Raw genomic sequence first — 23,215 nt, 5'->3', positions numbered from 1 at the left:
ATAATAATAATATTATTACTCTTAATAATAAACAAGACCTAAACTCTACTAAAAACGGAAGTATAAATAACTGCAACAATAAAGAAACAAAATCTAAAAGTAAATCAAACAAATCATCTGAATCTGCCAACAAAATAACAAAGAAACCCTTGAGTGAAAAACAAAAGCAAATTCAATCAAACCTCGATCTCCCTCCTGTTAAAGTCAGACCAAACGCAAAACATGTTAGTAGAGCCTGTATTCAATGCCGTGGTCGTCATTTAAGATGCGATGGTATTTTACCAATATGTGGTCGTTGCTTAAAAAATGATAAAACTTGCACCTATGTTCCAAGTCATCGTGGTGGTTCAAGAAAGAAAATCAAATCAAATACTGCTCATACTTTTAACCATTTAAATAGACCTTTCCCACTACTAGCCCCCTCAAGTCTAAATTTCTCCTTGAATTCCTCCTTAAATTCTTTAAATTCCTTTAATGATTGTTCTGCTTGCGATAACTGCAACTCTTGTTCTGAAGATGAATCTTCTTCATACACAAATTCAAATTCAAATTCTTACAATTCCTATAGAATGAAAAGAAAATTATTCAAAAAGACAAAAAACTCAAATCTTTTAAATAATTTGTCTTTCCCAATATCAATATCTCATTCAAATTCGTTCATAAACAACAACATCAAAAATAACAATAATAACAGCAATAATAACCCATTTAATAACAATAATAATAATAACAATAATCAGTTTTTCAATAACCAGTGTAATAACCAACTTGCTAATGATAATATGGTAATAAACCAGGAAATAGATTTTAATCTGCTCTCCAAATCTTTATCCTTTGATGAAATTCTTAAAATGCCTTGCATAACAGGCTCTGGTAATCAATGCCCAAACATATCCTGTCCTGTCTTTGAGCCTTCTGCAAAAGAAACAAGAAACTTATCTTTGCCCTGTTTAATAAGAGACACAAATAACAATAAAGTAAATTCTATTCATTTCCCTGGTATTAATAATACTATCGTCGTTCAACCACCAAAATTAGGCCCTGATCTTAATTTGCAACTAGAATTATTTAATAATAATTTCTTAAGCACTTCAAATAAATTAACTAACATTAATCCCAATATAATCAAAAACAATTCCTTTAATACTAATTTTGCCATTAATCAAAACAATAACCAAAATCTTAATCAATTTCTTAATTTAAATATTAACTCCAGGACAAATAACCAGCCTCAGTCAAGAAATTTCATTCACTCTAAATCAAATTTGATTGACACCTCAAAAATAAATACAGCTTCAACAATATTGCTATATTACTCAACTTTCCATAATTTCCATCCCTTCTTGCCTCCAATAAATGAAATCAATGACTATATAACAAAAATTACAAACTCTGATGATTTAGTATCTGCTATGAAATTAATAATAGATGGCCAAACTACAAATCAATTCTCAAATGATATCAGAAAAGTATCTGATAGAATAACTCAATGCTTAATGATAATAGAAAATGACCTTAATAACGACCTCGTATCTCTACAGGCTTTGATACTATTATCAATAGCATCATATATATCTTCCTTACATGATCTAAATAAGTATATTAGAGAAAAATGCTTTTCTTTAATCAAATTCTTAAACATTAATGTTATTGATGAAGAATATTTCAAAAGCCCAATCGCTTCTCCAACTCTTAACTCGAATGATTCTTGCTCTTCAAAAGCTATAATAGAAAATTTACAAAACTTACAAGTTTTTAAATCAAAAAGATTACAAAATATCCCAACCAATACAATACTAGATTCTTCAAGAAGATTGTTTTGGGAATTTTATATGATTGATATTACTATAAACTCACTTGATGGTAAAACTTTATCAAAATTACCTTCTTTGTCTTTGAAGATTAAATATCCAACTTATCCTCCCAGAGAAACTTTTGATTACAAAAGCAGATCTGAAGCTTCAACTTTATTAAACGATGTTATTAGAATGAATAGAGCTATATTAGAAAAACAGCCCTATGACTCTTATTTAGTCCAAGCTTCTGTTGCTTTAGGAAACTGGGAAATGAAAATAGAAGACCCATCTTTATTCAATACTCCCTACTTGATTAATAGTTTAGGTCAAGTTAATGAAGGTGTTCATCAAGCTATAATAATGTTTAACTACGCTAAAATGTTTATCCATAAACCATTTTCTTTCCTCTCTCTGGATGAAATCCCTGTTCTCCCGAAATCGCCTAATAGTAACAATAACAATCTTAAGAATAATGATTTATCCTCGTTCCCAAACAAAATAGATTCGAGAAAAATCATCGAAACAAGAAAAACAATCGAAGCTGCAAACTCTGTTGTTAAATTATTAATTGATACTAATCCTGCTCAAATCCATAAAAGAACTCCTTTATTTGCTTGTTCAGTCGCCTATGCTGGTATAGTCCATCTTGGTGCTTATGTTTGGACTGGTTCTTCTATTGATCAAAGCAATATCAATCCTTCTTTCTCGAATCATTTCCCAAAAATTAACCCTGGAGAATTACAGCTCTACAAGGAATACTTGAAACTCGAATTAAATGGAATTTATTCAGTGTCAAGACACTGGCATTTGCCTGGCGAACTAGCATCTCACTTGAGAAATTCAATATTTAAGCTGGTACCTGAATTATATCATCAGCTTGAAGATTCATTTCCAAGAATGTTTAATATAACAAATGAAAAACAGTCACTAATAAACAAATTTAATGCATCTCCAGTCAGAGCTGCTTCAACTATTTCAAATAATTCGGATGTTAATTTTGAATTCAATCCTCTTCAAGATTCAGATCCAACATCTGGTATGAATTCAAGAAATAACTCTCCTTCATTACAAAAACAAGATGACGGTTACATTACAACAGATCTTCAAAAATCTTCGACAATTGCAAATATGTTTTCTAATAATGAATGCAATGATAATATGAATTCTAACAATAATATGGAATTGAATAACAATAACAATAACAATAATATCAATGATTTTGATAAAATGACTACTAATGATGCTAATATTAATTATGAGTTTGACTTCACCAGTTTCCAAAATGAAAACAGTTTCAATAATAATACTAATAATAACACCCCTGACAATAATTCTAACATTCAGAATAACAATATGAACAATATGAGCAATATGAGTAATATGAGTGACATAAGTAATATGAGTAACATGGGTAGTAACATGGGTAATAACATGAATAACAATAATATTCAAGGTAGAAACATTTCTGATAATAATATTATTAATAATTTTCAGATAAATAATAATTTTCAAAACAATTTTCAAAATAATGTTAATAAAAATAACATCAATAATATTATTGATGATCAAAATTTAATTAAAAACTCAAATGATAGAAATGAAAACAGTCAATTTGATGCTTCAGCTTTTGTGAATGTCATTAATAGTATTAACGGTTCAATCGAGCAAACCTCTAATAATGATTGGATTGATAAAAACATGTTTGGCAATAACATGAATTTGGATTTCGATATTAATGAATTGGATTTTAATTTAGATTTATTGAAATAATCTAATAATGATCATTTTCTTCTTTCTACTTCTTTTTTAGTTTTTCTAATTTTATTTCTCGTGTATAATATTTGTTGATTTAATTCCTATTTTTTCTGCTTTAATTCCTATTTTTTTTGTTTTAATTTTCCGTTTATGTTTTTTTTATTCAAATTATTCCTTTAATTGATTCGGCCCTGAGTGATAGCTAGTTTAGTCACATTTATTTGATAGTAATACATAAAACCTTTTTTAGGAGAAAATATAGAGCCATCATCAACTAAAAATATAATGAAAGGCACCAAATGAAAAACCAAGGAAAAAACCAATAAAAAGAGGATCAAATTAGAAAAAGATTGAGAAAACCAACTAAATTACAAACTTAAAAGTAAATAATTATTGGCAGTACAAATATTTTGTTCAAAAAACTGTTAAAAGACTTTTTGGTTATGATTTTTGTCTCAAACTCAGATAAAAAATTTTCCATTATGAGACGGATTTAAAAATTTTTTCCAGACTTATTGTCAAATAGAAGTATATTGTCGAAATAAATAACTCATTTGTTTGGTGAAAAGCAGTAAAATAACAGCATTAAACAAAGTTTAGTGATGTTTTCAATTTGTTTTAAAAAGGTTATGGTTAATCTGAAACAAAATTTAAAATAGAGTTTAAAAGAATTATGAAAACATAAAACGTAAAAGATAAAATGTAATTTAAATGTATAAAATTATTAGCTTGATATTTATGTTTTTTTTGTTTTTTTCTTAATTTGTTAATAAAACACAATAAATCATGACAAAATAAAGTAGAGGAAAGTAAAATAAAATAAGTTAGAGTAAAATAAAGTAAAAATAAGATACATTAGGTTAAGTTAAGTTAAATTTGAAGTGTTAAGAGGATACAGTGATTGATTGATTGGTAAAATTATCAAAAAAATCAGCATTGGCACTGGTATTGAGAAAGTTATCCGTTAACAACGAGTCGTTATTAAACGTTTCAAATACTGAATTATCCTGATAGTGTATGATACTGGTTTCAAAAGGGTCTTGGTTTTTTAGACTTGAAGTTAAAGTTGAAGATTGAAAAGTAGCAGTTGTTGATAAAGTTGGAAGATAGAATTGTAGTTGAGGAGTAGAGATTGAGTTATAAGACAAAATTGTATCGTGAGAATTATTCTTTTGAAAGAATTTAAGAAAATACAAAGCCAATTTAAAAATAGTTAAAAATTGAGTTAGAATGAATAAGACGGGCTTTGAAAGTAGTCTTCTCCATATTACCCAGCAGATCGTAAAGGTTAACCAATATAAGGCATACCTAATATTTTTTTTATCAATCCGATCAGCTTGCTCTAGTTCTTTGACTAATCTGGAGGATTTGTTTAGAATGAATTCTAGTGATTGATATTTATTTGAAAGAAGTTGAAGGGAATTAGAAGATTGAGATAATTCGTCAATATTTAAATCTGATTGCAAAATACTTGATTGTAACAATTTATGAGAATTTTTCAAAGCAATCGATATGGATTCGTTTTTATGTAGAATCTGTTGCTTTATTAGATCATTCTTATTGCCTGACCTAGTTATGTTATTTGGATTATTGGCAATTGTAATTGTATTAGCATTTTTAAATAATAAATCTCTTTGAAAGGAATTTTTTGTGTCTTTGTCATAACCATTGGCATTACAATTATAATTTTTATTTTTGCTTTTAATTTTATTATTATGACCATTGTTGATATTTTCATTTGAAACAACATCGTCGAACCCAATTAAAGATGCAAGGTTATTTGAAGCAATCTGCTTATTAAAATGCGAGACAAAAAAATGAAGCTTTCTAGAACTAAATTTCAAGTCGCTTAAGAGTTCCAGGTATTTGTCATACTGTACTAGATAGTCAGTCAAACAGTCAGTATCACTGGTATCATTTGAAGCATTGGAGGCCATATTAAGGGCGTTGATTGAATCATCAAGAAACTGCTTTGTCAAGCGCAATAAAACCGAGCCATTGTCTATCAGTTTGTATATCTTAGAGAAGAAATTGGGGTTGATCTTGGAAAGGGACTGGGTGGAGATGGAGCCAGTTGGCAAAATGGTGATCTGGTGCTTTTTGGTGAAGTGGTGGAGATCAAGTTGTATCTGGTCCACCAACAGTTGGACCTTCCGGTAGTTTTGTTCTGGTTCATTTGGTGTGCCTGTCATTGTTGCAACGAGCCTGTGCTGTACTGTTTACTCTCTGTTTCTGTTGCTTCTGTTACTTCTTTCTCCAACTCCTTCTGATTATATCTGCTTCCGTTTTCGTCTCACGGATTTCCGCGGTTGCTTTCCGCGTCCGCATCCAGAGCATCCGTAACCTCTAGAAGCAGATCCGCCTCTTCTTCCGGTGCTTCTTCCAGTGCTGCTTCTGCTGCTTTTGCTGCTTGTGCTGCTCTAAGTTTTGTTGAAAGTCCTGCTGCTGTTTGCCACTGGAGCTCCTCTCCACAAGTAGGACAGTTTCTCATTGTGGGAACCACTGCCATCAGAGGCCTGTTTGTATCCTTCTTCAAAAGCTGCAAGGCCAAACAGCGTAGATGACAAGTAAAGCTACAGTCTCTGTTGTAGCAGAGAAAAAACAACTTAAAGTTCTCTTTCAAATAGTTTGTTTCAACTTCTTTGCTACAAATTAAACAGTTAATCTTGCGAATGTCCTGCTCATTTCCACAGTTGTTTCCATCGTCGTTCCCATCAACCAAGGCCAACTTCAGCTGGCAGATTTTAAGCAATTCAACAGATATATTCTTTTCCATTTGATAAAATTCTTTGATATCGGTATGATCATTTTTAATAGCAAATTCAGAATTTTCGAATATTTCAATTAAGGAATCTTGGTTTTCCCTTGAAATGTCTATCGTTTTCTTTTTATAATTTGGATTCATCTTAATCAATCTTGTGTTATCATTGATTAACTGAAATATTTCATTATCAAATATCTGGAATTTTAGTGTAAATTTTTTGAAAAACTTTGAAATTAATAATGATTTGATATTGATCAATATTTGATTGATATTGCCTATCGATCTTGACTTGTCATACTCTTGTTTACTTTGATGAAATTTGAATTCTTTCGAAATATGACGAGTTTGAAAAGGATGCTGGAGAGAATGCTCAAACTTCAATGCTGATATCCTTGAGGGAAACCCATAAACTAATATAACCATCTTCCATGGTCTGTTTTGCTTAGTTCGAAAGGCTCCTCCTTGTTGTAACTCACCATTGTGTTGACGAACTCTTCTATCTGGATTGGGGGTTGATCCAATATAAAACTTTTTCAAACTGACTTCAGACCTCAATACGTAACAACAGTAGAAATCTGGCATTTCATAAATGCACTTTCTCTTTCTTTGGCTTCCAATGTCACTTTTTGCTGTCATTCTCACTGAATTTTCTATTAGATTCCACCACCAAGTCTTTCTCTGCTTCTTCTGGTGCTTGTACTGTTTTTCTTTCAGCACACAAAATCACAAAATGCCACCTTTCACTCAAACTGTCACAATCACAGAAAATAATCAAAAATGAGAATGCCAGAAATGAAAGAAATAGAATAAAAAGGTCAGAAGAGTTTTCTTTTAATTCTTAACTATCAAAATCTGCATTTTATATATACTTTTCTCCATCAAACTTGAATAGACTTAAAGTTCACCAACATCAAACGTTAAATTCAATTCAGTTCAACTCATCTCATTTGGATAACAACTTTTAAAAATGTCTTCAAAAAATCAAATCATCATCCCTAGAAATTACCTTCCTCGCAATATAATCCTATGTTTTGATGGAACTAACAATAAATTTGGCCCTGAACCCTTTTCAAATGTCTTGAAACTATTTAAACTACTAGAAAAAGATAACCAGAATCAATTATCTTATTATAGGCGTATGATTCACCACAACCAATATCACATTTACCACATCTCAACCATTCATCAATTATAATCCATCCAATATCAATAAACAATTGCAATGCTAACTACCTTATTCTCTCCTTACCAGCTGGCGTGGGCACTTCTTTAAACCCTGATGATACATCCTTTGCAATCTCTTCAAAATTGGACTCCATGATCGCCTTTTCTTTAGACACCCAAATTAAGGAAGCCTACAAGTATTTAATGGCCCATTATTCCAACAATGATAGAATCTACTTGTTTGGCTTTAGTCGTGGTGCTTACACTGCCAGAGTTCTAGCTGCAATGATTGAAAGAGTTGGTCTACTAACCTCTGGAAACGACCATTTAGTCGATACTGCCTATAAATGTTATATATCTTGGGAATATGGTGGCCAAAAATCAAATGACGATCCAACCTCTACTTTAATCAACGAATTTAAAAACACATTTTCAAAAAAAATCATTTACATCAATATCTATTTTATGGGTTTGTGGGATTCGGTTAATAGCGTTGGAATCTTTAGAGATCGTTTATTTCCTTATACAACAAGAAGCAATATAGTTAAACATGTTAGACATGCCATAAGTATTGATGAACATCGTGCAAGATTTAAACAAATGCCTTTTGCTTCACCTGGCGATAATGGCAATAACGCTGACAATGATGATAATACCGATTTGCCAGATTATATTACTCTTGACAATTTTAATAATAACTCAGTCTCAAAACTAAATCATGACCAAAGATTACAAAAAAGGATTAATAAGTCAACTCTAACTAAAAAATTAGAAAAGATTTACGCCTATCTTCTCGATAAAAAGACAAACGATAAATATAAAAGATTGAGATTTAGTACGTCGAGTGATTTAGTTGAAAAATGGTTTCCAGGAACTCATAGTGATGTTGGTGGAGGTTGGTATCCCGATGAAAATGGTCAATATCTATCAAATATCTCCTTGAGATGGATGCTCTCTGAGGCAATTATATTTGGTGTTATGTTTAAAAAAAATTCAATTCATGAATTTGCTCGTCAATTTCCTTCTCTTGGTAGTCTTATATCTTGTGAACATGATTTACTAGGATATATTAAATATAAACCCTTAAAATTTCTTAGACTAAATAATTTGTCATTGAAAAACATGAAAAAGAAAACACTAGCTCAAGCTTATAATATAAATCATGATTATAATTATGATATTATGAAGGATTTAATTCAGGGTGATGATCTTTCAATGCTTCCAGATGTTTATGGCTCGATTTTCAAAACTTTACTTGTTGATGGAACAAACATAACTTTTCAAGGAAAGAAATCACAAACAATTAACAGTTTTTATAATATTTTAACTAAAAAACATGAATGCTTACGTGGTGTATCTAAATTCAATGTGTTATTTTGGAACTTTTTTGAAATTATTCCGGTTGGTATTAAATTTCAAAATGAACAAAGTATCTGGACAAATTATTATTCTCCAAATCTAAGAAGAGGAAGAAATATTCCACCAGATGCAGTTTTCCATTGGAGTTTCTATTGGAGATTAAAATTGGTTGAAGATTATGATCCCAAAAATGTTCCAAAAGAGATCAAAGACAGAATCAAAGATGATCTTGACTGTCAAGTTGCAGAAGTAGAGCAATTTAAAAAAGATAACTGGAAAAATCTTCCAGATGACTTGGAATATTTGCTTGCTCAGTATCCAACATTATAATGTTATTAGTACTATGATACTTGGACACTTGATTAATGGCTCTATTTTTTGGATTTATGATTTATGATTTTGAGTTTTTTAAGCATAAATTTTTGCCTCTGCTTTTTCATTTGCTATTAATTCGAGATCCAATTTTAATTCTAGAGTTTTAATTTTTTTTCTTATTGTTTTCAAATTGATTTCACTTTTTTTAAGAATATTTCAAATATAATATAGTAGAAAAAGAAAACTATAATTGCATAGAATATATAAAATGAGTTAAATGAGGATATTATTTAAAATGGCATGAGAATAGTTTCAATCAATAAACTGAAACTTTAAATTGGAACAAACTTGGTAGCATTATTAATTCTACTAGTGGTTTTAATAGAAGATACTTAGTAAACTTTATCTTTTTTGCATGTATCATTGTAAAAAACAACCGAAAAAAATAGAGCCTAATTCTTCAGTCATACTTTGATTGACTTTGAGAGTTTGAGTCAGGAAAGAAGCTTTATTTGAAATGATGATGATGATGATGATGATGATGATGATGGTTTGGGAATGAGATATTTTAAAAATGCGATAAAGTTAAAGATAATTATTGAATAAGTGTCATTTTTATGTTTTCGCTGATCTAAAAACAGGGTAGAGAGCGGTAATGAAAAAGCTTGTTGGTATTATGACTTATGCAGGTGCAACGAACTCAAGAAAACCTCAGAGCTTAATTTCGGGATTTGTTCATTTTGTAAACAGACGGCGAATCCAGAAATTGGATGGCACAGAAAAGGATTCTCGAATCTTGGGTAAGTTTATGAAGGACTTTTTCATGGAATTCTGGAGAAATCCGATGAAAAGTCGAGAAAAGAACATGAAATCAGGTGAACTGATAGTGGCTAGAATGTACTACTGGTCCAGTGAGTTAATTAAGTTAGATGAACTTTTATTAAAAATTAATAAGATAAAGAATTTACCAAAGAAGCTTTAATATAGAACCGATTAGAATCTAAGAAAGATCTAAAGAAGAAATGCAGAGATATTTATATAGAAGAGTAAACTAAGGGGAATAAGATAAAACAAAAAAAAAAAATCAGTAAAAGGAGTGAAAACACTTTTCTTTTGTTTTTAGTATAATAAAATAAAAAAAATGAAAGATTTTAGAATTTAAACCAGTCCAGTCCAAACCAAAACAAAAAATTTTAAAAAAATAAAAAGTAAATAAAAAGGAAATGAGTTATGAAAACAATGGGTACCAAGAAACCGAAAATCTAAAATTAAGAAGTGAGATTCAAAAATGAACCAAAATAGGGATTAGAAGAAAATAAAAGCAAAAATGATTTGAAACAGATATTGAAAGTCATATTAAACGAATTAATAAAACCAGAGTTAATAAATCAAAGTTAAAGAAACAATAAACCAGCAAGAGCAACGACACCAGATAAGCCTAAACCTAATTTGGAACCAGCGTTGATGTTTTCATCGATATCTGGAACAGTAGTATTCCTGGAGGGAGTTGGTCTTGATGGGAAGGTAGTGACCGTTTCTTCTGGCAATGGACAGTAGGTGGTGTAGACGGTTTCGGTTCCTCTAACAGTGGATGTGACAACAGTGACACCGGTGGTAACTGGTTTTTCGGTACAAACAGTAACACTTTCACAAGAAGTGACAGTGATAACAGTGGTACCAATCTCAGTGTTGGTGACAGTTAAGGTAGAGTTAAGGTAAGCAGCAGAGGCTAATGAAGCGATGGTGGAGGCTAATAAGGCTTTTGAGAATTGCATTTTGAATATTGAGTTATTGATGCGAGCGACTTAAAGTTGGATATGAAAAGTTAAAGCGATTGTGAAAAATAAGAGCAGAAATAAGTTGGTGTGCTTATGAATGTAGTGAATATAATTGAGTGATGTAGAATAAAGGAAAAATAACAGGGCTTAAAAGAAGAAAAAGCTCTTGTATTTATATTAAAATATTTACTGAGATTAAGACGAAAGAGGGTTTGAGCAATAAAACAGTCTAATAATAGAGCAAGCTGGGATCAAAAACGACAATAGGTAAACAGACAGCTTTGATTGCTTTTTTTAGCTGCAGCGGCCCTCAGAACTCTGCATCAGCACGCATAACAAAAGCAACGTTGCCAGGATAACCTTGTTAAATATAGCTTGTCAAGCCTGAGTCATCACTAAGGCTGCAAGCGCCACTAAAAATAGGTCCCGCACTGACCAATGTGGCACACAGCAGACCATTTTTGCACATGCCACTGGCTACCAGATTCCTAAATCGCTCACTGCCGAACGGGTCGTCCCAGCTTCATGCAGACCAGAAGCTAACAATCCGGCGCGGAGACTGCGGATTAGTCATCCGCAGTCTCCGTGGGCGTCTACTGCTGCTGTCAAAAACGGCAACACAAACACCACTCTGATTGTGGGAGCAGCTCAAAATGTTCTTCAGAAGGAACCAATTTATTGTCAAGAATCAGCAGGTTGTTATTTCTGGTGGCTCACAGGGCTTGGGGCTAGAGTTCGCCAAAGCACTCTTCCACAGAGGCGCCCATGTCACAATTGTTGCCCGAACTGTTGAAAAGTTGCAAAACAGCATCAAGGAGATTGAACCATTTAGAGTCGATAAGTCTCAAGAGCTATCATACATCGATGCCGATGTATCTGTTTATTCTGGGTGCGAGAGAGTTTTCAATTCCTTGAAGAGATCCCCACAAATTGTGCTTTGCTGTGCTGGCTCATCAATTCCAAAGCTATTTCTCGATTTAGACGGCGAGACATTGGAAGATGGAATAAAGGTCAACTACAACACAGCATTGTTTTTTTCTCACGCTGCTTTAAAGAAAATGTCTCAACTGGACCAAGTTCCTGAACAGAAACGCCATATTTTGTTTTTTTCTTCCACAGTTGCTTTTTACTCTTTTATTGGCTATGCACAATACGCTCCATTGAAGGCTGCCATCAGAAATTTGGCTGATTTACTAGGACAAGAATCCATTCCGTATAACGTCAAGATATCTACAATTTTCCCTGGAAATTTCATTTCAGAGGGCTTTCTCGAAGAACAAAAGACAAAACCTGAAATAACTTCGATAATTGAGGGCCCCTCAAATCCAATTTCAGTCTCAAAATGCTGCGAAATCATTCTAAATCAGCTAGATAAGGGACAATCAATTGTAACAACTGATTCAATCACCTACGTTCTACATTGCTTGATGCTTGGTAGCAGTCCAAGATCCCACTATTTGCTTCAATCTCTTGTTGGAATCGTTTTAATCTTTCTAGCCCCACTTTTGAGCTGGTTTATGGATAGACAAGTTTATGATTATTTCAATAAAAACCCTGACTTGGTGCCCCGTTCTCACACTGATAATCCTTCTAATGAATTATCAGTGGAAAACAAAATAGAACAAAAAAAGGAAAAAAAGTTATAATCAATGAATATTTATAAACTAAACTAAACTAAACTAAACCAAGTTAAATTATATTTTATTATGTATAGTGTGCAACCAAAAAATGAAAAACAAGAACAAAAAAACAACCAATAAAAACGATCGTTATTCTTTCTTCGTTTTTTTTTATTTTTTATTTTTCATAATCTCTTTATTTACTTAAATTCTCTGAAGACTCTTTGGCAACATTAAATACCTTGTTAAGAGACCTTTCAGCTTTTTCACCTAATCTTACCCAATTGATTGAATAAAGCCAATTAACACCAGTTATGATCTCGTCATTCCAGATATCCTTTGCAGTCTCAATCCAGCTGGGTCTGTTGGTATAGTCTATTGTCCTTCGTAATGGAGGTTTAGGAGTATGGCGCTCATCTATAATTATCCTTGATTCCTCCAATGATCTTGATATGAATTTCGAATTCTTACGTAGTTCCAATGCTGTCGAGTAAGTAATGGACGAGGTTAAAAGCAAACCTATAGTTATCAAAAAAAGAAAAAAGAAAAGAAGAAAAACAGTAAAATGTTAGTAAATCTGCTTCAATCAAAACACTGATGCTCCTCTCATCAAAACATACCACCTAGAAACCCATGTATTCTTCCTCCCATTCTTTGTATTCGATGTGCACTATCTTCACTATCTTCACCACCTCTCAACACTCTCTTCCTTCTCTCAAAATGACCAACTCTCATTCGAAGAAACGCCGGATCACGTGTTCAATCCGCAGCGATTTTTTGCTTTGATTTTATTTCAATCTGCTTTCTTCAACGAGATTCCACTCCATACTCCTTCGTCTTCCATATCCAATATTTCCAATATTTTCACTGCAAAATGGGATTGATTCGTAGATCTCTTTCAAGGTATGTGGTTTCTGTTTACTCAGGCATTTTGATCTTGATTTTTATCGGGGCTTCTGCTTGATTGGTTCATTGACTGACTGGCTATTTCTTTCATCCGGTTACTTATTTATTTATTTATTTATTTATCTTTTTGGTTTCAACAATTTAGACGTCCTGAACATCGAAGAGCTTTGTTGAGAAACTTGATGACTTCATTGATAGAAAATGAGTCCATCTTCACTACACACACAAAGGCTAAAGAAACTCAGAAATATATGGAAAAAATAATCGGTATTGCAAAACGTGGTAAATACGACCACAAAAATGAAAGAATTGCAAAAACCCTCGTTGGGAGAGATTTATTCAAATTGAAAACAACTATACCAAAATTATTCGATTGTATACTCCCTCGCTACAAAGATAGACAAGGTGGCTACACAAGAATCTTAAAAATCGAAAACAGATTAGGTGACAATGCTCCACAATCTATCATAGAATTTGTCGATGGTAAAAGAGAAATGAAATACTGGCTAACTGCAAGAATCGCTGCGAGATTTCAATTACAAAAGACTCCTTACAATAACATAACTAAAGAAAATATCAAAAAAATATTATCATTTAAGGGCAAGAATGCAGAAAAACAATTCCAAAAAGACGTTGACTTGATGAAAAAAGAATTCTATTCAACTCCTGAAAGTCTTGAGGTTCTTCCATTTGAAGCAACTCAAAAAAGAATCCCTTCAAGAAAAAGTCATAAAAATATAGTCTATGTCACTCGTCCTACTCCTCAAAACTTGGATGTTAATAAAGTAGATTAAATTTTCAGTTAATTTCATATAAAACCTTTCTAAAATCTTTTATTCTTGTATATATTAAATTGACTTTAATTCCTTGCCCCATTACTTTTATTTGTTGAAAGAAAAGAAAAGAAAAGAAAAGAAAAGAAAAGAAAAGAAAAGAAAAAAAAAATAATACAGTAGTTTAAAATTAAAAATAATCAAAATTTTTAAATTAATAAACAGCAAAAAAAAAAATGAAAACAAAAATAAAATTAAAATTAAAATTAAATAAAAATATAAAAAAGTATGTATATAAAAAAAAAATCGTGAAGAACTAAAAGAGAAATAATGTAACTAAATTCAATCAACAGATTTTTGCATGGCGGAAAGTAAAACTTGATTAGATCTGAATGATAAACCTTTGGTCTTCTCAATCACTTCTTGGTAAATACCAGAAACTGGATGATTCATAACAACTGTACCATCACTTTCATTGATTTTAGCATCCATTTTGGAATCTCTAATTAATTTCGCAATCCATTTTTCTCCATCGTCTTTTGATAAATTCAATGATTTTGATAATAAATTTAAGTCAATAGTTTGGTGGACTCTACAATAAACTTCGCTAATCAAATATCTAGCGTTTTCTAAAAATGATCCACCGCCATTAACTAAAAAGAAATCGGTTTTAATAATTGCTGCAACTTCTTCTAATTTAAATCTAGCTTGATCAAAATCAAAATCAATATAAAGAGCCTTGATAAAATCAGTTAATGGATCATTATATTCATATTGTTCTTGTTCAACTACTCTGATTAAATCTTTTAATCTCTTTTGAAAAGTTGGAGATGAATGAGATTTAGAAGATGTAGAAACAACAGCAGCAACCAAATAACGCAACAACCATGGACATGAAGCTTGAATGGTTGATAAATATGATGATGAAAAAAATAAATCACATAATTGGTCCAATCCATTTTGATCGGTATTGAAAAATGGAAATAAAGCCCAATGAATAATCCAGGTTCTATGGTGTAATTGAAGCAAAGGATCCTTCATAGAACGAGAATCGACTACTTCTCTCAATTTACTTAGTTCTTGTAGTGCAGTATCCCATTGCAAAGTAATTATTTCTGAAGCAAACCTACCCCAGGTAGCAAATACAATTAATTCTCCATTGGTAGATAGAACTTTAAAATTGTTTAATAAATCACTTGCCATAACATAATCCCCACGATTATATTGAAACTGACCGAATTCATAAAGAGCATTGATATCTTTTTCACTAATACCATGCTCTTTCTCTAAATATTCCCAATTATATGTTTTATCTTGCTTCAAATGTTCCTGAACCTCCTTTCTAGATAAAATATCTAATGTATGTTCAGTCTCATTTTCTAATCTCAATAGTTCCTTTTCAATAAACTTTTCCTTCTCAACTAGTTCTTTTGGAAATAACTCAGCATCAGGATTCAACAAAGAATATTGATCTTTGATAAAACTAATCATATTTGTATCCTTCAATAAATCATAAATCAACTGGTTTACAGTCTTCTCATCATATAATAACTCGGAGGATTCAATCAAAGGATATATCAAGTGTCTATCCAAAAAAGGAATAACTTTTGGAGTCAAGTCATATTTGCGAGCAATGGCAAGCTCTTTTTCTGTTAAAGGAGACTCTAATTCTGAATTGTCGCTCATTTTCACCACCAATATCTTTCCTAGACCAACACCTATCTGATTCTGCTTTGCTAAATCAAAATTTTCTTTGAATGAAAAAAATTGTGTGAAAATTTAATGCGGTCTCTGATCACGTTTAAAAGAACATCCGATGTAGTTACGGTAAAAAAAGTCCTCGGAACACGAAATCAGATCTTAAATAAAAAAACAAAGTTCAGTTGGTGTTTTAAAGAAATTACCAATCTTTTAACTCATCACTAACAGTTTACACAGCAGACCATCGAATTAGAGATTGAAAATGGATATCAAGATTCAACTGTATTTACAGGAAACTATTTTCAACAACAAACAGCCTGTAAGTTTGGCAGTGCATGCAGTGATACAATTGGTTAAAGACTCACAAGTGGTTACTAACAGGATTTTATTTAGATCAGTTATCGTTGGCTAACTAGAGAATTTTCAATTCATTCTTTAAAAGCTAAAAGAGCATTGGCTTCCTTTTATGAGTCTCATAAAAACAAATTAAAACCAACTTTCATAATAATAGGATATCCCAGTGACTTGTTATCACAGTCCAACTCAACATTGATATCAGTGATTGAATTCGATGACACTGATAACTCTAATATTATTAGCGAAAAGTTGAATGAAAGAAAATCCAAGTTTCAAAAAATAATATCTCTTGAGGTTTACAGTTTATGTTTATTACATTCAAAAATTAATTTAAATCAGATAATAAGTGGAGCAGAAGCAAAATTGTCAAATCTTGCTTTTTCTTCAGATACTAAATACAACTATAATGATTCTAACTTGGAATTGTGGGGAGTGATAAAGGGTTCTCATTTAACAGATAGTATTCATGATACTTTGAATAATAATAAAAATGTAAATAAGGCTTCAAATGCTGAAATATCGACTAAAACTATTAACAATGAAAAGAAACAGAACATCCCAAGTTTCAATACAGGGCTATCTTCTAATTATGTTTCTAGAAAATTAGAGAAAAAGCCTCTTCACTCTATAACTCCAGACACTGATATTAGATCAACTAAAAGATTTAAAACTGATTCTTCTATCAACAATGGTTTAAATATGAATAAAAGCAAGGTAAATACAAGCATTGATAATGTTAACAGATCTTCAGTAAGGAGCAAGACTGAAAATCCACCTCAAAAGTATGTTTATGTTTCAAGAAAACAAGAAACTAAAAAACCCAAAGAAAAAGTTATAGTTTCGAATATAACTGAGAGTGGTGACGAAAGTGATGGATTTGAGGAAATTGGAACTTCTATCAACAAAAATTTCAGCAAGGGTCTCACTAAAATGCAGGAGGAAAGTCTAAAACAAAGAAAAGAACTCGAAACTTTATTTAATGATGATAACGATGAGGAAATGGTGGACCCAGATTTAGATGCTTTTTCACTCGAAAATAAAAATAAAAATAAAAATAAATTAGAAAAGGATATAAATAACAAAAGTATGAATGATGATACTGAAATGATTGAAATAGATGTAGATAATGAACTGTCAGTTGAAAAAATAAATAAGAGTTCTTTCGATAATAAGTCCGGATCAAAGGTGAAATTATTTGCAGAATCCGAACTATTCTCTAAACAAAGAAATATTAGTGGCGAACCAGAAACTATTATAAAAAAAGAACCTCAAATGTCTAATTTTGTGGATGAAGATGGTTATCTTGTAACCCAAGTTGATAAAAGTTCTAAAACAACAAAAGCCAAACCAAAACTACAATCAAGACCTAAAGCAAAAAATAGTGTCAATGATGCAATTTCAAATTCAAAAAAGGGGAAACAAAGCTCTATAATGAATTTTTTTGGAACAAGATAAGAAGTTATTTGATATTTATACTATTAAAATACACAGAATCCTCAAGTTATATATTAGTTTTTTTAAAAGAATAATACAAAAAAAAAGTAGAAACAGGATAGCAATAAATAAATAATTCTTGCAAAACAAATGAGCTATATACAGGGCACAAAAATCAAACTAAAATAAAACGAAAAGTCATAGAGCAATAAAATAATAATATAAACGCAAAAAAAAAAATAAATAAGTGAAGCACCTTCAAGGAACCATTGACTGATTATAAAATATTCAATGAGTATATCTATGATATCCAAATTTCCTTTACTTTTTGCAATAATTAGATCCTTATTTTTAGTAAATTTGATTTTCATTATATCCATCATTTTATTAAATGATAAGTATTTAAAAAGATTAATTATTACTTTGTTTAAAGCCCTTTTTTCAAGAATTGAGGATAGATTCAAAATATCTTTTATTTCCAAGTAATCCTTAAAGAGCTGGGCGTAGTACCATCCATTGAGCATTTGGTGAGTTTGATAGAGTTCAAAGTTAGTAAAGCCTTTGTACTGGGATAAAATTAAGCTGAAAATATCATTATAGCTATACATTATCTCTTTAATATTTTCTACTATTTCTGATTCCTTGCTTAGCTTCAAAATATCTTTTTGGAGCTGAAGGTATTCATTGTACACTTCTTTTAATGCTTTGTAACGTGAAGAGTTTGTGGATATAGAAAAAGGACTGAAACTGGTAAATAAATGGTTGATCAGTTTAAGGGTAAGAAGACATTGACCCCAAATGTCATTGTTTAGAATAGGGCTAGGATTTTCTTCAATTGCATTTCCTGTTTTAGACTTATTAAAATTTGGATCTTGTTGGGGAAGACTTGTGCTGTTTTGTCCAGTTGTGTCATTATCAAAGGGGATTTCAGTGATAGTATCATCATTATTTGTTTTTTTTAGCTAATCCAGAAGCGGAATTTGGGGCAATTTTATTTTTATTTTGAGCTGTAGAATCTTTGGCCACAAAATTTGGATTTAAACTTGAAATGTTCTCTTCAATCTTATCTCTTAAAATAAGTGAACTATTGATTGATTGAAAAAAAGTTTCTGAATTGGGTATATCAAATGCCTGTTTTTTTTTGGAAAAAAACAACCTAATTCGAATTAGGCCTAATTCTGATTTAATTCTAAAATGATTCCCTCTGGTGAATTTTATCTTGGTTAAAGGTTCAACGTATTTGCTGGCGTAATCTTTCAAGCCTTCTTTGATTAAAATTTCTTTGATATTTGTTTTAAAAATTTGACTTGCAATTGATTTTAATACCAACTTTAATTTATTTCTCTTTTGAAATCCCTTTTAAATGGAAAACCATTTAAAATAAATTAGGAGGAATTTAGCCTTAAATTCTTCTTTCAAAGAAAGGGTTAAATTTTTGGCAGTATTATTATTATTTGGATCAGCTGGTTTAGATTTAGTTGTAAAAAAACCAACATTTGCTGAACCACATTGACATTGTTTTCATAAGATCAAAACGCTTTGTATTTAATAACTGTGAACTGTGCAATAGGTTCTTTCAGCACTTCTGGGCGTGCTGAGTCTAGACTCTTTCATCGTTTCCAATTCGCTGTTCGTTCAGTTAAGATCAAAGCTATTTATAAACGTGAGCCCATGCATCATGTATAACAGCACTTCCAGATGTGGTATAAGCTTGCATGCACATACTGGTTCTGATGGAAACCCTGAGGATCCCTGACAATCCAACATTGCTTGGCGCGGCTGCTGCTTGGCACAGCACCAAGCTCATCTTGACCACAAAAACCCCATCCAGCTTTATGGGCCAATCACAATCAACCTCAAATGCCTTCACCATCCGTTCCAAATTGTCAAGACAATAGGCTGTCTCAGCTGATTTCATCCCGGCTTCTGAGTATCCTAACTATAATTGATGATTTATAATTGATGATTTATAATGATTGCGGATTGTGCGGATTGTGCGGATTATGCGGATTTTGAGTGTTTTCTATTTATTTAATCCAAGTGATTCTTACATTTGAAAATTTGTCTCTGAATTCATCGAATCTCTCCTGGGTGTCATGAGTACATTTCAAGTTCACTCATATAGGGCAACTGTGGAAGAACTTTTTGATTGATATGCGATATATACATAGAAATACGCAAATGATTTAGGTTGTTCCAGGCCGAGAGTCCTTTCAAATTTTTTAGCGGGTTCTAAAGCAAATTCAACTTCATTTCGAATTCTCTCTCATCCAGTGATTTTTGCATGAAAATGGCCTGGAAAGTTGAGCTGATTGGAGAGGCACATAACTCACTATGTATTTTTTTAATTTTACTTTCTGATAAACTAAAAATTTTTAAATTCTCGATATGGTTTAAATTTTCAATTTTTGTAATATTATTAGATGATAAATCTAACCAAGTTAAATTCAGCATCTGGACTAAGTTTTCAATTTTTCTAATCTTATTATTTGATAAATTTAATCTTTTTAATTTCTTCATTTGATCTAAATTTTCAATTATTTCAATTTCATTACATGATAAATTTAACCAACTTAAGTTTACCATTTGATCTAAATTCTCAATTTGTTTAATATTATTTTCTGGATAAAATTAATTCAGTTAAATCCTTCATCTGATATAAATTTTCAATTTTTGTTATTTTATTCCTCGATAAGTTTAACCAAACCAAATCTTTCAAATTTCCAACCAAATTTTCGATCTTTGTTATTTTGTTACTGCTTAAATCAATTATCTCCAAATTTAACAATTTTGTGGGGAAACATCAAATTTTTTAATATAGTTTTTCTTTTAAAAATAAAAATTATAAATTGACAAACCCGTCAAAACAGTTTTCAATACTTTCAATACGATTTCCAGATAAATCTAATATTTTCAAATTGGCCATGTTTTTAGGGCTTTCAATATCTTGAATCCAATTACTATTGAGATACAATTCTTCTAAATTCGATAATGCACTTAAATTGTTTATACATCGGATGCGATTATTTGTCGAATAGACACTTTAATTGGTTAAATTTGAATACATTTTTAATCTTTGAAATAGAATTCTTCTTTAAATTTAGCTGGACTAGATTTTCACACCCATTAAAATTCTTAAACATTTTTATTTTGTTCTGAAATAATTTCAAAGTTGTCAAATTATTTGGAAATAACATATTTTTTATGCTTTTAATCTCACCTTTTGATAAATCCATGCGTTTGATTTTCTCGTTCAATTGAATGGTTTCCAATCTACCAAAGTTGTTATTTTCCATTTTGAAGTGTTTTAAATTTTTTAATTTTAACAAACCACATCCGATTTTACATAATTTCAATTTATTCAATTCTAATTTTGTCAAGTTAGAAAAATAATGATCAATATTTTCATCTGAGAAGATATATCGAGGTTCAATTTTAGAAATTTCGGGATAATCACATTTTTTTTCCGACCATCTAAAAACTTTCTGATAGAGCAGTTCATAGGTCAAAACATATCATAGTTGAATATTATTGTTTTTAGTGTGTGTTTCTGAGAAAGTAGTAAATCTTTCATTAGCGATCCACACTTCAAAATATCATCAGTTGCTATATCTCTTGGGTAAGCTGGATTAACTTCAATATATAAAAGTGATCGAACTAGAATTAAAAAAATTTTAACTGAACGGAACATACTGATTATGCTTTGATGATCTTTCAATAGACATTGATTGAGAAAAATCATTTCAAGATATATAGTTCTAGAAAATTGACTCAAATACTCTTTAAAAAGCGTAGTATCTTTGAGGTTCAATATTAAAAGACAGTTTGGGATAATATAGTCAGAAAGATCGAAACAACCGGGAATAGAAAGCCATGATTTTAATTCAACGGTTCAAAAAATTAATTCAAAATATGTTGCTTTAACAATTGGATTGGTGGATGAAATAAACAAAAATATGTGTTTAAAAGGTATCTTGGACAAAATAGCGTTGAGGATGTGTAGTGGTAGTCTGTCTAGTATATTTTGTCTGGTTTTCTTGATAATTTCAAGGTCCATATTGAATACAACTCTTTGAATTTGACACATATATTAGAGATGCGTATTTCAAAATAATAAACGCAAGTATGCGGAGCGTTTAGTACAAACCCGCATTGACATGCATGAGCCTAAGCAAATAAATAAGCTTTTAGTCTCTTTTTTTGACAGTTACCTCAAATATTCTATTGTTTTCTGGTTTTTTGAACCAAGAAGTCATTCACTGGATGACACTAGAGCAAAAAATGTCTCTGATCAACTGATAAAAAATAATCTGTTGGTATAGAAGTCTGTTTGCTAGCAGGTTCACACCAACAACAATTCGCTTTAGACAGTCAAGTAAATTCCATAAGTTTTGAAAATAGGCAGATTGTCATCGATCAATCTGCGATATTCAATAGGGTTGTTACCATCGAAAAGCCAAATGTTTTATTTTCCATATCCAATGGATTCCAGCAATTAAATAATAATATCGACAAGCACATCACTGCTTTAGTTAAAGGCGGTGGTGATACCCAAGTGAAATTGATAGGTCTAGACTAAGCGGAAATGAAAGAGTGTATGCTACTATTGAAAAGTGCAAACCATCTTTTTGCCAATTTTAAACCATTTACTCAAGGAAAAAAAAATGAAAGATATCAGCAATTTAAAACCATTGTTGATTTATGCGACAATTGAAGATACAATATTGTCTCCCTTTTTAAGTATGGTAATCCCAAATTAAATGTTAAGGTTATCATTGAGAGTTATAACACAATATATGATAACATCTGTGTCAATTACAGACCATTTACTTTCTATGAGCTTTACCAAGTACACACCCTTCTAGGTGGTTGGTACTACATACAACTCTGCCAGTTATATTGATACCGACATGTTAATGAGATTACCAGCCACCATCGACAATAATGTTTTGAAAGCCTTAATAAATCTATTAAAGCGTCTATCATTTAACAGAAAAATTGACTTGTTATTTTTAAAATTCAAAAATACAGGAGAAGTTATCATTATCGGTAAGGAAGGCGGTACAGATTTCATTGACTTAATTATGAGCTAATCGTTGGATTAACTTATTATAGAAAACAAGTTCTTTTGCTACTTAATTTGCTGTGAAAAGCACTTTCACACACCCGATTATTTAAGTATTGATATGAACAGCATTATTTTTGACTGGCAGTTTTTAATTTCCTGCCAATGATGAATGCAATTTTCCCAAGTAAAAAATCATTAAACTGTATCATAATCTATTAAACTAATTGAAAGATTTTGAGATTCCAGGTAATGTTCAAACAGTTTTTTTGAATCACGACAATTTTCAGGAGTTCTCCGTTAAGCCCAACAAAACCTAGCATAAATTAAAATTACTTTATTTGGATCATAGTCTATCGATAGATGAAAAAAATCAAATAAATATTTCTCCAAGTGTTCAAAAGTTGCATCTCCCACCTACATTACACT

At 31.0% G+C, this 23,215-nt stretch overlaps 12 protein-coding genes across 12 annotated transcripts; 6 read left to right on the top strand and 6 right to left on the bottom strand.

Moving 5' to 3' along the window:
• Positions 1 to 218: 218 nt before the first annotated feature.
• ASCRUDRAFT_26859 (Zn(II)2Cys6 transcription factor) lies at positions 219 to 3,197 on the top strand (the record flags this gene model as incomplete). Its single annotated transcript, XM_020189973.1, has 3 exons — positions 219 to 739; positions 1,241 to 2,786; positions 3,057 to 3,197. Coding segments are annotated over 3 exons (2,208 nt in total), but the record flags the coding sequence as incomplete, so codon positions are not given.
• Positions 3,198 to 4,630: 1,433 nt separating this feature from the next.
• SEC20 (Sec20p) lies at positions 4,631 to 5,095 on the bottom strand (the record flags this gene model as incomplete). The annotated part of the gene is made up of 1 exon (XM_020189890.1): positions 4,631 to 5,095. A coding segment is annotated over one exon (465 nt), but the record flags the coding sequence as incomplete, so codon positions are not given.
• A 749-nt stretch (positions 5,096 to 5,844) lies between these two features.
• Positions 5,845 to 6,951, bottom strand: SLX1 (endonuclease; the record flags this gene model as incomplete). Its single annotated transcript, XM_020191869.1, has 1 exon — positions 5,845 to 6,951. One exon carries the CDS (start codon positions 6,949 to 6,951, stop codon positions 5,845 to 5,847), a length of 1,107 nt encoding a protein of 368 aa, XP_020046774.1.
• A 532-nt stretch (positions 6,952 to 7,483) lies between these two features.
• On the top strand, positions 7,484 to 9,541 carry ASCRUDRAFT_76444 (uncharacterized protein). The gene has a single exon (XM_020193474.1). The coding sequence runs from the start codon at positions 7,633 to 7,635 to the stop codon at positions 9,166 to 9,168; it is 1,536 nt and encodes a 511-aa protein (XP_020046773.1). The 5' UTR covers positions 7,484 to 7,632; the 3' UTR covers positions 9,169 to 9,541.
• Positions 9,542 to 10,547: 1,006 nt separating this feature from the next.
• Positions 10,548 to 10,928, bottom strand: ASCRUDRAFT_8685 (uncharacterized protein; the record flags this gene model as incomplete). The annotated part of the gene is made up of 1 exon (XM_020194938.1): positions 10,548 to 10,928. The coding sequence occupies one exon, from the start codon at positions 10,926 to 10,928 to the stop codon at positions 10,548 to 10,550; it is 381 nt and encodes a 126-aa protein (XP_020046772.1).
• Positions 10,929 to 11,584: 656 nt separating this feature from the next.
• ASCRUDRAFT_8684 (3-dehydrosphinganine reductase) lies at positions 11,585 to 12,577 on the top strand (the record flags this gene model as incomplete). Its single annotated transcript, XM_020194937.1, has 1 exon — positions 11,585 to 12,577. One exon carries the CDS (start codon positions 11,585 to 11,587, stop codon positions 12,575 to 12,577), a length of 993 nt encoding a protein of 330 aa, XP_020046771.1.
• Positions 12,486 to 13,226, bottom strand: ASCRUDRAFT_76442 (MICOS complex subunit Mic12 family protein). Its single transcript, XM_020193473.1, has 2 exons — positions 13,171 to 13,226; positions 12,486 to 13,069 (listed from the first exon to the last, which is right to left on the bottom strand). Exons 1-2 carry the CDS (start codon positions 13,199 to 13,201, stop codon positions 12,747 to 12,749), a joined length of 354 nt encoding a protein of 117 aa, XP_020046770.1. The 5' UTR covers positions 13,202 to 13,226; the 3' UTR covers positions 12,486 to 12,746.
• A 156-nt stretch (positions 13,227 to 13,382) lies between these two features.
• Positions 13,383 to 14,380, top strand: MRPL8 (mitochondrial 54S ribosomal protein bL17m). The gene is made up of 2 exons (XM_020191065.1): positions 13,383 to 13,453; positions 13,602 to 14,380. Exons 1-2 carry the CDS (start codon positions 13,425 to 13,427, stop codon positions 14,248 to 14,250), a joined length of 678 nt encoding a protein of 225 aa, XP_020046769.1. The 5' UTR covers positions 13,383 to 13,424; the 3' UTR covers positions 14,251 to 14,380.
• A 141-nt stretch (positions 14,381 to 14,521) lies between these two features.
• ASCRUDRAFT_76440 (eukaryotic translation initiation factor 3 subunit E) lies at positions 14,522 to 15,941 on the bottom strand. The gene has a single exon (XM_020193472.1). The coding sequence runs from the start codon at positions 15,913 to 15,915 to the stop codon at positions 14,572 to 14,574; it is 1,344 nt and encodes a 447-aa protein (XP_020046768.1). The 5' UTR covers positions 15,916 to 15,941; the 3' UTR covers positions 14,522 to 14,571.
• Positions 15,942 to 16,192: 251 nt separating this feature from the next.
• ASCRUDRAFT_81407 (DNA polymerase delta subunit POL32) lies at positions 16,193 to 17,742 on the top strand (the record flags this gene model as incomplete). The annotated part of the gene is made up of 2 exons (XM_020194614.1): positions 16,193 to 16,249; positions 16,324 to 17,742. 2 exons carry the CDS (start codon positions 16,193 to 16,195, stop codon positions 17,740 to 17,742), a joined length of 1,476 nt encoding a protein of 491 aa, XP_020046767.1.
• Positions 17,743 to 17,876: 134 nt separating this feature from the next.
• On the bottom strand, positions 17,877 to 21,778 carry ASCRUDRAFT_8679 (leucine-rich repeat domain-containing protein; the record flags this gene model as incomplete). The annotated part of the gene is made up of 7 exons (XM_020194936.1): positions 17,877 to 17,901; positions 17,989 to 18,683; positions 18,748 to 19,027; positions 19,970 to 20,342; positions 20,602 to 20,717; positions 20,764 to 21,206; positions 21,647 to 21,778. 7 exons carry the CDS (start codon positions 21,776 to 21,778, stop codon positions 17,877 to 17,879), a joined length of 2,064 nt encoding a protein of 687 aa, XP_020046766.1.
• An 853-nt stretch (positions 21,779 to 22,631) lies between these two features.
• ASCRUDRAFT_81405 (uncharacterized protein) lies at positions 22,632 to 22,814 on the top strand (the record flags this gene model as incomplete). The annotated part of the gene is made up of 1 exon (XM_020194613.1): positions 22,632 to 22,814. One exon carries the CDS (start codon positions 22,632 to 22,634, stop codon positions 22,812 to 22,814), a length of 183 nt encoding a protein of 60 aa, XP_020046765.1.
• Positions 22,815 to 23,215: the final 401 nt, after the last annotated feature.

The sequence above is a fragment of the Ascoidea rubescens genome (genome assembly GCF_001661345.1).
Source record: "Ascoidea rubescens DSM 1968 unplaced genomic scaffold ASCRUscaffold_8, whole genome shotgun sequence".
Lineage (NCBI taxonomy): Eukaryota > Fungi > Ascomycota > Saccharomycetes > Ascoideales > Ascoideaceae > Ascoidea > Ascoidea rubescens.
Note: the sequence above shows the minus strand (reverse complement) of the source record. Positions and strands in the feature narration are given on the sequence as shown.

Coding starts and splice junctions, on each gene's coding strand:
- ASCRUDRAFT_76444 (XM_020193474.1), top strand. CDS start 7,633: ATGATCGCCTTTTCTTTAGACACCCAAATTAAGGAAGCCTACAAGTAT.
- ASCRUDRAFT_76442 (XM_020193473.1), bottom strand. CDS start 13,201: ATGGGAGGAAGAATACATGGGTTTCTAGGTG. Junction 13,070..13,170: donor AATACATGGGTTTCTAGGTG/GTATGTTTTGAT, acceptor TGATAACTATAG/GTTTGCTTTTAACCTCGTCC.
- MRPL8 (XM_020191065.1), top strand. CDS start 13,425: ATGGGATTGATTCGTAGATCTCTTTCAAG. Junction 13,454..13,601: donor ATTCGTAGATCTCTTTCAAG/GTATGTGGTTTC, acceptor TCAACAATTTAG/ACGTCCTGAACATCGAAGAG.
- ASCRUDRAFT_76440 (XM_020193472.1), bottom strand. CDS start 15,915: ATGAGCGACAATTCAGAATTAGAGTCTCCTTTAACAGAAAAAGAGCTT.